The 13,963-nt window shown below is 42.1% G+C and overlaps 1 protein-coding gene across 2 annotated transcripts; it reads left to right on the top strand.

Annotated features, from left to right (window-relative positions):
- Positions 1-450: 450 nt before the first annotated feature.
- ift43 (intraflagellar transport 43 homolog (Chlamydomonas)) lies at positions 451-13,171 on the top strand. Of its 2 annotated transcripts, none has more exons than XM_030759124.1 (9): positions 451-573; positions 2,035-2,136; positions 4,601-4,671; positions 7,044-7,079; positions 7,872-7,918; positions 11,582-11,654; positions 12,402-12,477; positions 12,591-12,653; positions 12,897-13,171. In XM_030759124.1, the coding sequence occupies exons 1-9, from the start codon at positions 529-531 to the stop codon at positions 12,993-12,995; spliced, it is 612 nt and encodes a 203-aa protein (XP_030614984.1). In that variant the 5' UTR covers positions 451-528; the 3' UTR covers positions 12,996-13,171. The 2 variants fall into 2 exon arrangements, with proteins under 2 accessions (XP_030614984.1, XP_030614985.1); XM_030759125.1 differs by having other exon boundaries at positions 471-564.
- Positions 13,172-13,963: the final 792 nt, after the last annotated feature.

Below are 13,963 nucleotides of genomic sequence, written 5' to 3'. Positions count from 1 at the left end.
CAGCAGAGCCAGCTGATGCGGTCCGCTGCCTGCTGCTACTGCTCAGCGCCTCCCCAATATCGTAATAAAAGGAGACGGCGACATCTCGCGGGCCACAGGGGGAACTGAAGGTCCAATTTTATTTATCTATTTATTATTTATTTTAACCTGATTTCTCAAACACAAGCGCAACCTCAATAATTAGAGCATATGCACGTGCTCTCCGCACTCATTAAAAAACAAAACAAAAAACTCAGGAGACATCGATGTCTACGGGAAAGAAAATCTATTCATAAAACACAAACCAAACAAAACAAAAACATCAACTCATTTTTACTCACATACAAACGAGCAGCAGAGGCATTATACTAGATTTACCATTAATATTTTATTAGTACTCGCAGCTATTTATTTGTTTATTTACTTAAACGATTGGACGCGCTTTGAAAGGCACTTTTCTCCCGATTTGTGTTACCATGGAGAGCGTTGCTGTGTGACGCTTGCTGGTATCCAGGAGGAAGTTGAACTAGCTGCCACAGGAGGAGAGAAATGGACGACAGTCTTCAACTAGGAGAGGCTGGAGCGGTAAGAAATGTAAGTGACTTGTTTATATCGTAAACAATGCACCTAAGGGGGAAATTGGGGGAAGACGTAGCACTAATTTTGATCTCTTTCAGATGAGTTGAAGATAATCTATAACGGTGAAGCGATGCTAGTTAGCTACTTAAGCTTTCTTTTACGCTCGTGCGAGCTTCAGTATTACCCAGTCAGTAAATGATAAACCAGTTTAACCTACCAGTTATCTACTCAGACGCATCATCACTCGCTGTTTTGAGCCCTGGCAGCGGGGAGGTTTATCTGAGCATTCAGCTGACTTTAACTACGCGGTTAGCCACATGTGATGCTAGCCCAATTCCCCCCCACAGGCACAGCTCAGTGTTTTGGTAGCTCCGTGTAACCTCTGACCTGGCTGAATGTCTGGCACTACTCTTTTAGAAAACGTACAGGAAATATGCATACTGTGTTCCCACTGCATTTCACTGCTAACAGTTTTCTCCATAAAAGGCAAGGACGCCTGCTGTCCCGAGAATGTTTCGGGGCTACATTAATCTCTGTTGGTTTTTCCAGCGACGTGGATGGCCACACCGTTGCCAGATGAATAGAGGGAAACACGAATAATGCTGTTATCTTATGTAAAAAGAATATAATTGCACACAGCGTGACTTCATACAGATAAAAGTAGAGTGACTAAGCCTAAGCACACTTTGCAAAACTTTATGCAAGTGGAATTAGCCTAGGTGTCTTTAAACTAAGGTAGCTATTCATAAGTTTTTACTGATAGTAAACCCCATTATTTGTTAGTCATATTCTTTGTCAGTCCTCTTACTGATTTCTCCAAAAAGTAATGGGTCATACCATGGAAAGTTAGGGAGGGCCTCCCACTTGAACCCCTTGGAATCTTTTTTTTTTTTTTTGTGGGTATAATAACTTTAGTATATTTAATGAAGCCATACAAAATTTTGTCTTTATACCAGGAACATTTTCCATCTTAGAGGACCTTGAAGTTGAAATTTGGCGCTTTTTAATTTTTTGAGCCACCATACCCTCCTGCATATAATGAAGCTAGCCACATACAATTTTCTGGGTTAAAAAGCACATATACGTGCTGTTAAAAACTGCAGCCAAATCGCTTACAGTATACCCACTCCAAGTTTCACAGTCTAAAACCATGCAAATCACACCTTTGCCATATCCATTTATAGAGCTCATTCAGTATGACCATGGTTTTAATTCCTTGAGTAAATCAAATGGGCATGAAAGGAATTGATAAGTTTGGATGCAAAAGTTTCCAGGTTGGATGCAGTTTGGAACCACTTCTAAACCGGAACTGATTCTCAATTCCCATCCCAATTTCAGGCAACATTTAATGTCACAGTTAAAGGACACTAAAACCACAAATTATATTGTAAACAACCATTGCATTGCAGCCATTGCAAGTGCCAGTGTCTGTCTCATTCAGTAGTTTTACATGTTAAAATTACACACCTTTCCCAGGTTGCCAAGTCTGGACGAAGAGCTCGTCCTGCAACACACCAGTCATCATTTGAAGATTCTCGTCACATAAGGAAGTCCTCCACCTCTGCTTCAGCAGGAGAGGTATGCGATCGTGTGATAACAAACCTATACATGTTTTAACATCCCTTTACAAGGTCATAAATATGCATTTTGGTCTTTTCTCATACATGAATTACAGGATGATGATGAGGTAGGTAGCGTGAATTAAGCGATGACTTTGCATGGCTTCTGCTCCGAAAGCTCCGCATATCAACTTTATGCCATTTCCTGTTATCTTACATTTCTTTTATCATGAGCTGTTTACATCAGTTCAGTTGATTAGATTTGATAGCACTCAAATTACAGCTCACCCTGAAGAGCCAGCTTCATACGCATGGTATAAAGTTTGATTGGAGTGCATAATGCAGGTGTTTGATGTTTGAGTTGCTGTTTTTCTACTTTAAGCAGGTTTTAAAGTGCTCCAAAACACCCCGAATAGCAGCTCTTTATTCTTTGCCCTTTGTATGTTGGATCTTATGTGTTGCGTTAAGGGTTTGAAGTGTTACGTCATACAAACTCTAAATCCTTTTAACCTTGTGAGTCAAAAACCACTGTAAATGTCTTCAGTTGGCTTATATAGTGTCCACCACCAACTGATAAATTCTCTCTACACGTGCCCGATTTTACATGAGTCACTTCAAGTCATCACAGAGACTTCATTATAAAGTTTGTTTCTCAGTGCCCTTGAATCATGTTGCATGTAATCATAAGAAGTCAAATCACAAGTGACAGTCAAAATACAACAAATAACTTTACTTTACTATCGTTGGCATTTATAGAATCAGTCACATCCTCCTGGACTGGCAAACTGTAAACCAGCCAGCATTCCCAGAGCAAGTATTCCAGCAATGCTCTTGCTTTAGGCTAATCTTCCCAAATTAGGCCAACTTTCCTAATGTATGAACCAGTATTCTCGCGCCCTCTCTGACCTGCTGTGCACATGCAATACATTTTTCCAGGGTGTCGTGCGACTGGGTGGCGTTTTTGCAGTCTTCGTTTATCAAACCCCTTCTCTTCTGCCTAAAATACCCAACTGATTGGTCACATTCCTGACATCCTTTTAAACAAAGACTCATTGCTTTTATGGGCTCATAGAGTTCGGTCACTACAAGTTCCTCGCCCTAGAGACCATCATAGAATCCCAAATTAGAAACCTTAAGGGCTAAGCTAATTGCCATAATAGCCATAACTATTTTACTACAGCTGTGAGCATCATATTTGGTCATGAGGAATTGGATGCACGCAGTTTTTTTGTTTTGTTTCTCAGGACTATTTTGGTCCGTCCCATTTTTGTTGAGTGAAATAACTGTCACAGGATACATTTATTGCGCATGGATGCACTTGACCTTATTATCTCATCCCTTATGAAAATTGTCCATTGTAGAAACGCCAAATATGAAACATCAAAGAGATTTCACGTCATTTGAAAAAATGTTTAAATGCCGCTCTAAAAAAGCCTCAATAATTGTAATCCTTTTTTCTGTTCCTATTAAAGAGACAGTTACTAATTGCACAAAGTTGAGGGAGCTCGTTCAGCCTCGGCTCTCTCGATTAATGGTAATATACAGCGGAGCAGAGTGGGCTCCCCCTCCCTCTGCCCTGCTTAATGGTGACATTCAGATTTATAAATGGCTTCAGTAAAGGAACCAGCCATGAAAGATTATTTCCTCTTTCATCATAAATGAAAGAAATTCTTCACGAACACTTTGTCCTCTGCAGACCCAATTTAGTAATGAGAAATGTTGTCCCTTTTTTTCCCAATTCATTTGTCTAGTGCCCACCCTTGTGCACGCTGAGGAATTTATTCATTCAAAAGCTGGCCTCAGGGTCCCGGTCTCAGGATCAAGATGCATACTCCGCTGACTATTTTCAGAATCAAAGAAGTAGAGAGAGAGGGGGGCCATTTTTTCCCCCTTCTGACTCTATTTTAGGGGCAGACTTAATTCCCACACTCTGCACCATATGTTCTAATGCTTCAGATGGCCAGTACTGAAAACTATAATAAAACTATTTAGTGTATATACAGTAGATGATCCTCAACATATCAGGCATGTTGCTTACTCCACAGGTGGTTTTGTGAGGAGAGCAACCTTTGACAGTGGTTTACATGATCGGGGTACCTCAGCAGGACAATTACACTTTTTTTTTTGGTCAGTCTTTGTATTAATGCTTAGCTTTAGGAGTTGCTTTTTCTTTGGGAGTCTTTATTTTCTCTTGTAGACAAGAGAGCCCTCTACTGGCAAATTTACATTTAAAAAAAAAGTCATAAAAACCTGTCTCTCCTGGGTGATTTGTTTTACTGTTATACGGGACAACATAATGCTTATTTATCAAATGTGTATTTGTGTTACACACAAGGCCACTGATTCTGATCAAATGTAACACTACACCTTATGAAAACATGCTGCTTTTGTGTGAGCTAGTATTTATTTCATATTTATTTATCGTGACTTTGGGTGAGGAGACATTCAGCGAAGCTTGTTATTGAAGTTCGTCTTTCTTCCAGGGCCCGCCTCCTAAACCGGCCCGGCGGCAGGGCGGCTGGGCAGAGGACAGCTCTGGATCTGGTTCTGCCAAGTATGTATCTTCACGTTCACCCCCTCCATCTCTTGTGGCTGCACTGAAACTAAGCTGGGACTGCAAGTCGTGGTCTTGTGTTATGTGTTATTAATGAACTCTCATGCTGTTGAATGAGCTTATTTATCAGTGCATATTTGGCACTCAGGCTGTGAATCAACAAGGTTAGAGGGAGCCTGTCTGAGCAGGCAACTCTCCATTCGTCTTCATCTGTGAGCAAGGCGGTAATTGACATGGTTAATGCATCAGCCACAGGAGGGCACTGTTAGTCAGCTAGCCACTTCATCATAGGGGTTCAAGCCACTTAATCACCCCTTACCACTGCAGTCTGCTCTTTACACAGGGATCACAACATGGAGAATTCAGGAAATATGTCGAACAGATGGAAGGTGTTTGCCAAAAGGCTTCGTCTCACACTAACATACCTAAATCTTAATAGTCTCCTGCACTGGTTAAATATGAGATGTTTTAATATACTGTAGAACTGTTTTGTTCTTCCAGCTGCTACTGTGCTTCTTTTGTTCAGTCTCAGTGGAGATGGGAGCATAGCAGATGCATTGAAGTGAACAGGCGGAGTCAATTGTATTTATTTGCGTAGTTTGCTGCACCGTTAGCGCAAGCAGGGAGAACAGCAAACTCGATAGATCTTTCCTTTCTCACAGAAGGTCAGCGTGTCGCTTCTCCGCTTTTGCGTAACCCCGCTTGATTCCCAGTCTCAAAGTGATTGAAATACAGGAGGTGTAAAAGGGGTTTGCACGAGCATTGATCCTCTCTGAAACAAAGTAAGTAATGGTCCCCCCTGGAACCAGCAAGGACTTTTCCCTTCAATGTCACCCCTCATGCTCAATCACCACCGCCCTCCTCCCACTAATCCCAGCGCAGAAATCCCAGGATTTGTCGATCTATCACTTCTAATTGACACTAAATGATCTGTCAGTTTATTGATGAACCTTTGAAACCAGGTTGTCACAATATATTTTATCCCTAACAACTTTTTCCAGACAGTTTTACCATGTCTATCGCTTTGCCTTACATGAGTCTTAATCAAGGGGCCTGTAATGTGTCTTAAGTGTCGCCACCCCCGCCCCGCAGACAGGACACCATCCAAGGGCAGGCAGGTAGGCTCCCTCAGCTCCTCTCTGCCTTGCCTGATTGGACTCTGTTATCTTCAGATTGGCTAGTTTGGCCTCAAATAGTGTGCAGAAGACGGACAATCCCGAGCAGAGAATTGGCAAGTTGACGTGTTTGATATAATTTTCGTATTGACAAAAATAAATGATTGTTAACATGACATGAAATAATTTAAGATCTAACACTTGAAATGGGTTTTTACGGAAGATTTATTTTCTTGTGCTCATAAGTTTTCCTGAACTACCTGAACTTATAGTGAAGTCAGTTTTAATTACATTGTTAAAGATGCTCATCATATTTGCAAGTTTTGTACATCATCCAGTGAACTTAGACCCACAACTTCATTCAGGAAAAATACCTTAAATACCAACATGCCCCAAAAAATTAATAAAAAATAACCTGAGGCAGAGCAACAGGAGATGAAACCCCCAAATGGTGAAATGAGGTGGTACCTCTGACAGATGGGCTTTAATAAATGTTCATACTTGTTGCCAGTGTCATCATTATCCCAACATTGGGACTCAGTTATTTTAATAAGCACCTCTTAATATTTGTGTTCTAGATTTAAAAAAAAAAAAAAAAATTTATTTATTTATTTATGGATTTTAATATGAACATTTAGATCTGCACATACTGGCTTCTTGTGCTCTTGAGTTCTGGATGCTTAAAGAATTAAAACAAAATGAAGTAAAAGGCTGAATGAATTACCTTTCAATCCACTAGGGGTCACTACTCAACCAGGAGAACCAACAAATGTTCTATGAAGGAAGATTAAAAATGATACTGAAATACATTTTTGGGTATGCTTTAAAAAAATACACATAATTTCCAGTGTTCTGTTTTATTTCTGATTAGATGCTTTGCACAGTAATAATCGGACATTTTTTTTTGTCACTCAGCTATATCAGGTGTGAAATCGCCATTGCTCTCAAAACACACAGGTGTAAAAATTCCGTGTTGAGGTAGAAACATGTCAAACACAGCATTTGATTGTCTGCTATGTTCTGTTCAAACTGAGCAGAATGAATGGGGAGAAGTCTGTAAACAGCTGCATAATTCAGCGGGCCGCGGGGCTGAGAAAACCGGGAGAAGAACATAAAACACAACTACTGTCAACTCCACTAAGAGATAAAAAAAAAGATAGGCCTATCAGGAGCTTACTGTTGTTAGGAAGGAAATGCAGTCTAATATGTGTGTGTTATTTAATTTGTCTGAACGTTCTTCTTTCTGGTGATGTACAGATCTTCAAGAAGACCTGCAGCTGAGGACCTGGAAGAGTAAGTCGGATCTGTGTGTCGCTGCACTCCTTCAGCTGTCAGATGAATTAAATGACTGTTAACGTTTTTGTATAAACATAGGCCAGTTTCAGTTTTTGTTCTCTTTGCAGTAAAGTGGAAATGGCACTCTACTTTTCCAGTTGTCCTTGCTCGTAACTAATCCCTGCCTTCCAAGAACAATCACTTAACGTGATTAAAATCCAGCGTGACTGAGTTGCCGTCGCTTTTACTGCTGTTTTCCTGTTATTCTAGTTTTTTTTCCTCACCCTCCCTCATACCATTGTGTGACCAGAATAGACATCCACATGAGGAGAAGCAGGTAGAGGACGTAGTGCTGTATGTTTGACTCATCACCGCAGCTGGAGTTTGGTGCCCGAATGGCTGTAGTGAGACAGAGGCTTTGTGTGAAACTGATGATGTTACTCTGCTGAAAAATCCCTTAGGTTGTGCTTCTGTCACAATTGTCTTGTCTTAGTAATACTTATTCAGACTGTGCCTCCAGCTGGGTTTTTTTATTCTTAGAGGTGATCTTGTCTAGGACTGGCAGGCTGTGTTAACCCAGAGAGCACAACTGTGTCTCATAGCACCTTTGTCAGAGGCTGTTATTCTAAAGTCTGAGTCAGACTAGAAAACTGAACAAGTGCCCTACCTATTATAAGAAAGAACAAAAACAGGCCCATCATCAAAGCACAGTCCAGGAGCCAACTCACTCACTCACTCCCTATGATGACTGTTAGGCTAGGTTTTGAAAGCATTAAATAATTCATGCTCTTACACTTCCTGTTTCTACAGCCGCCGCCTGCGACCACAAACTCCCGAGGGATCAGATGATGAAGGAGGTAAGAGCACCCTTGCAATCCCCACTCTCTGTGTCTCCTCACGGGCAAAGAGGAGCCCTCCAGTGCCTCCCCGGCACATTTATCCTCTGAAAGTAGAGCAGATAAGCAGGCGGTCAGATCATCACTTTTCACTGATGCTCAGACCATATTTCTTCTTGAACATAGCGTGGATTTGTGTGTTAGAATGCTGACTTTGACCACTAAATGCAGTCCTTTTGATCTACATGATGAGTGAATATGTTCATTTGATGGAGAGTACTGTGGCCGGATTGAGGTTGTCCGACCACCACCCTGAGCACAAACGCACACACATACACACAAAGTGTCAGACTGGCGCTGTTGAATACAGATCCAGTGGTAACACTGCTGCATTGACTAAGTGACCTGAGGGCTCAATAGTGCGCAGCACAAACAATGTTTGGGCTGAGGGAGGAATTTTCAGCAAGGTGCTGCTGAAGATAAATGTTGTGTTTTGCAGTGCAAAGCTGTAGTGGAAACTGGGTTAAATAGGCGGAGTTAAGATTAGTTAGCATGCTCTGCTAATTTCCCATGTGGAGTAAAAACCTTTTTTTTGTTAAAGCCACAATATTGTAACTTTATTAGGAAATAAAATGTGAATTTTGCAACTTTGCAGTAATACTACTGCTACTAAGAAGAAGAAGCTGAAATTTAGTGCACACAACAATAAATGAGGGAGCTATGTGCGATGACTTTTTGTATTAGTTTGCATTTAATTCCAAATGGCTGTTTATTAACCTGCTGAGTCTAAAGAGTAGAGGTTTTGCCACTTTGATATAAAGAGATTCAAAACTATATTATTGAATATTAACTGACGTTAATCCCACACAGCTGTATTTTATTTGCTTCTTGAAAATTTGAACATTATTTAAAAAATATAAATGTATTTTAAAACATAAATGATGCTACAAGGGAATGATAAATAATGAATTTCAAGCACGGAATGCAGGATTTAAGGTACAGATTTTTTATTTTATTTATTAATATATGTCTATATTACATTGATACACACACAATCGCAGCACACTGGCTAAAATGGCCAGTTGATTGAAGGGTCCAGAGGTTTGGTTCTCTTGCAGTTAATGCTGCTGGAAAGATTATTACTCTGTGAAGGGAGACCTCTTAATACAGAGCTGGAGGCAGAGGTATTGGAAATTACAGTGCTGAGGGTTAGTGAGATAGCCCCTCTGATCTTGATTATGTCCCCTACCCTTATCCCTTATGTCCACTGGCTACAAGCACAGAGAGAGGGAGGGAAGGTTAGCCTAGTCCCCTGCTCCTTTCTCCCTATCAGCTGCCCCCACAGCCTCCTGCTGGTCACTTAAAATAGCACCAGTGTCGCAAACACACTCATCTGTTTCACGTCTCACTGTCTCCCACTTAAACTGTGATGTGTTGACTGTTGTCCCATAAGCCTTTCAAATGGATTCTCTGCCCAGGTAATCATTTTTGCTGGACCCCTGCGTAGATTATAGGGGTCCAAAGTGGTGTGAAGAGACGGCCTGTTCCCCAAAGTCACTGCCTGGCATGTGCCTGCCGGGAGTCTGTCTACATTCACAGCAAATTATCCCCTTTTGATATTTACATGCTTCAGCGAGGAAGCCGGACGCGGCCGTGTAATACGAATACGCGCGGCCTCTCGCTGCCAGACAAAAACCACCTTGATACATATCCAGCTGAGCGAAGGAAGGCAGTGTGGATAATGTGTGCCACGCTGAGGGGGGACTGCTCGTCCTGATGGAGTTGCCCTTTGCGTTGGACGAAAACACTGGCTTGTTTGCAGCTGCTTTTATGCCCCACTTGACCTCCAGTAATAGGTTGTATTTGAAGCTCATTTAAAAATGTTGTTCCTTTTTTCACTTAATAATAGACTTTGCACATAGACAGCATATGCTCCTGCGCTTCACGTTGAACTCTCATGGAGTGTGTTATTAGTGCGTTATTGCTGAAATGAAAAAGAGACCGTGCGGACAGATAGACAACCGGGGAAAGTGTTTGCAGAGCTGGACGGCAAAGCTTTTTGATGTCATTGCACTAAGACCATTAAATTTGATTGGGGGTCCAGGGGGGACGGATTCTGCTGAACGCTGTGCTTTGTAAATGAGAGGACAAAGTGTCACCGGGGCCTCATGAATATGAAATACCTGCGCCCGCATTTATTTGGATATCAGAAACACAGATGAATCTTGTCAGCGGCTAAACGAGCATGGCATTTTTAATTTGGTTTAATTAAAAAAAGAGAAAGAAATAAGTTATCAGCAGAGTGCGAAGCTTCGGGCTATAACAAAACTTGAGGAGCAATGTTTTGACCGGGCTATTTTTAGGATTTATCCGTCTCAGAAATGTGTTCCGAACCAAAATATTTTTCTCTTTCTTCCATCAAAATTGATGCTTGTTCGACTTGGGCTTTTTCAGCGGTTATTTTGAAGGAATGGTGACACAGATGCCAAGATATTTCCTCACATCAGATGCAGACTTCCATCTCCTCACCTCTATTTAGCTCCTCTATTGACTTTCCCCTCAGGGTGCAGTACTGTGGTTAGAGATTACTGACAACCCTCTTCATGCAGTCCAGCTCGCTCTTTTTCTCTCAGTATCTGTCAGTTCTTCTCTCTCTTGCTTCCACTCCCCGTATTTCTTTCTCTGTCACTGTCAACACTTTACTCTAGAGCTAATAAGGATGTGCACTTTGCTGCCACACCAGAAAATATTTTTCAAGAAAGACACATCACACCCAAAGCTGGGACACCTGCGAAGCCTGTGCTGTACCTTTTTTTTTTTTTTTTTTTTTGGCAACTGTCTAAACTGCACAAATAAGATCTATATTGTTTATCTGTACAGCAACCTGTCAGCAAGCAGCAAGTTATTCACTATAAAATAGCTGCAGAACTTTGAACAAATTTCTGTCTCTTAACTGTTTATCTTATTTCCAACTATCCATCTACTCTACATCCCTTATTATCTCTGTTTTATTTCCCTGCCTTGATATGTCCATCTTAAAAATGCCATGAAAGTTTGCCCTCTCCTTCTTGGGAGTGAAGCCATCCTCTGTCCTGTTGCGTTTTGCCAATTAAAGTGGGTTCCCACTGTTTGAGCAGCGGGCTGGCGGCTCCTGGCACCGCAGCCCCTGCCAGGCCGCACTGTGACTTCCGACCCCACACAGATGGGCCCGCAAGCAAATACTCTTGCACATGGCTGGATGCCGCCCCAGTCGGAGTGGCAGAGTGGACATGGAGGTCGGCCTACCGGCCACCGCAGGTCCTGGGGGTGGGCGGCACTGACAGGGCCCAAATGCTAAGGTAGCAGGGGGTGCTTTCTGGGGAGCCCCTGGCCAGCACCCCTCTCACAGCAGGATGAGCTGCCGCCTTGCCTTCTGAATATTCATGGCCGCATGGCTGTTGTGACAGGGCAGCTCTTATGAGGATGTAGCACACAAGAGGGAGGGGAGGAAGTGCCACATAGATGTGGTCACACGTGCACGTAAACTTCTAGCAGCCATACACGGGGGGATTTACAGTATTTCAAACAATCTTTTTGTATCGGCAAGAATACTGAATAGTCATTTGATATTTGATGTTCTTACATGTGCCATTTCTCCAAATGTTATCAGATGGTCTCTGTTTTTGCTTTTCTTATTTTTTTTAGATATCCCAACAATTCCAGATCTGGACGAAGTGCAAGAGGAAGATCTCACCATGCAAATCGCCGCTCCACCAAGGTAGTTAATTCCTTAAACTCTAATCACTTTCAAGCCACTTAATCTCTTTGGATTCACACATGCACAGTGTGTCTCACAAACCCTCCAACTGTATGATCTTTAACCTTCTGTCCATGCACAACAATGGATCAGTAGCCTACTGCTGATCCACTAACTGTCCTCTGTTGATGCCGTTGCAGAGTGCCTTGGTATATCGGGCCGAAATGGAGAAATAACAGTTGGGTGTGATTTATGCAACTCTCTTACCAGGGTCCTTACTAACCAGGCCCTTTGATTTACAGGGCAGTGAGAGACACGTCGACATGTGTCGAATATGTTGCAAGGCTATGACAGCGGTGGAGGTTATTAGGCTGGGGCTTGCTCTCTGTGCGAGATAATATCCACATTGAACTCATTGCGAGGGCAATGTAGCGTGTAATGTGCAGTAAGTAGGACTGGCATGCACTGCTAGGCCCCGGCCACTTTGAGAGCCCCCCCACTTAATTCCAACCCACAGATAAGCAGCTGGGTTTCAATTTGAAGTGTTTAACACTTGGCAACCATCTCCTGCTCTCTCTGGCCTTTGCTTGAAGTCTTACAGCTTAAGTGTGCAGAAACTTCAAGCTCATCTAAGGCCACTTCTCAGTCTTCTGAGAAGTCCCGTATTCTGAAAGCAGGATTTTCTCTGTGACATGCTGTTTTGATTGAAATACAAGTTTGTTTACAGTTTAAGTGTATCAGAAGCCTGACTTCCTGTCGCTCTGTTAGTGTTCAGGTGAACCGGGTAATAACCTACAGAGATCTGGACAACGATCTGAAGAATTATTCTGCATTCCAAACCTTAGTAAGTCAAGGGCACTTACTTTTATATATGTTCAGTGTTCTCGTGCATCCTCTCTTCAAGGTGGCAACTCTCATCACCTCTGTTTGTACAATTTTACTGCACTATTTCTTCAGGATGGAGAGATCGACTTGAAGCTACTCACCAAGGTTTTAGCACCCGAGCAGGAGGTGAGGGAGGTGAGTGAATTTTTAGTAAATATAGCTTGTGAGCTCCCAACGAAGGCCTGTCCAGCTGTTTCTAGAGCACCAGGGGAGGTTGCTGCTCTGTCTCTCAGGTAATCAAGATTTATGATGTGTACATTAACAGCCTCTGCTCTCCTTCCCCCGTTTCTCCTCTCTATTCCCCGTACTCACTTTCTTGGTATGTCTCACTCTGGCTCTCTAATTCTTCTTTTCTTCTGTCTCTCCTTTGCTCTGCAGGATGATGTGAGCTGGGAATGGGATCATCTGTTTACAGAGGTGTCCTCAGAGCTGCTGATGGAATGGGATCAAGGAGAGAGTGAGGAGCTGGCTGCATAACCTGTGACGTGAGGAGGACGTTTGAACGGAGAAGTTGCTCTGGTGGGAGTGATGGGTGAATGTCAGCTACACAGAAGGCCCGCCAACTTAAGTTATGTTAAACTTAATTACTGTTATATTGTATAATATGTATGTACAGCATTTGTTACATTTTATAAATAAAGTTGTGCAGGGAACAGCGCAGTGTTGCCTTACCTTTTTGCTTTTTTTTTTCAAGTTCACTCGCTCACTTTTTTTGTTTGTTAGTTTTAACTTGAACAGCCAAAAGGCAAAGTGAAAATAGCAGATACAGATAAAAATGCCCTCTCTCTACAACCAGCATTATCAACACCTTCATACAAGTCCAAGGTTGATAATCAGCTAAGCTGAAATCCACTTGATTGTGTTCAAATTAACATTCCTCATTAAAGCCTACAACCTTATTGTTATTGACCGTGCCATCGACTTTATCTTCCAGCTCTTCGATAGGAGCAACCCCTTCTTCACTATTATCTCAAATGTATTGAACAGAGTTCCTATTGACACCTGGGGGATTAGCATACATTATACTTTTTTACTGGATAAAGAGGAATAGATATAAGACAGGAACGAGACAGCTGCCGGTGCCTCTATATTCTTAAAAGAATATAGAGCCGGATTTTAAAATGACATTCGGTTCTAATGCGATCATATTTGGGCTAATGTGTGACTTCAACATGTGGTAATCATGTGTATCAGCATTCAGTTTTGTCTTTGGTTCATGCGTGCGAATATAAATGTAGACCTCCAAAGTCGGGCCAGGTCTATCAGGGAAACGGCTGTAACATTTACAGATTGTGATTAGGTTTATTTCTGAGGCAGAGAGCGGTCTCGTGACATTTGGAGATGCACAGCATTAAAGTCCTCAAGGACACAATCTACGCATCTAACAGCTCAATCACTGCCCATCACAAATAGATCCAGATTTTTTTTCATTTGGTGGGCCTTGA

The sequence above is a fragment of the Archocentrus centrarchus genome, chromosome 22 (genome assembly GCF_007364275.1).
Source record: "Archocentrus centrarchus isolate MPI-CPG fArcCen1 chromosome 22, fArcCen1, whole genome shotgun sequence".
In the NCBI taxonomy this organism is placed as follows: domain Eukaryota; kingdom Metazoa; phylum Chordata; class Actinopteri; order Cichliformes; family Cichlidae; genus Archocentrus; species Archocentrus centrarchus.
This window is presented reverse-complemented; position numbering and strand designations above follow the sequence as displayed.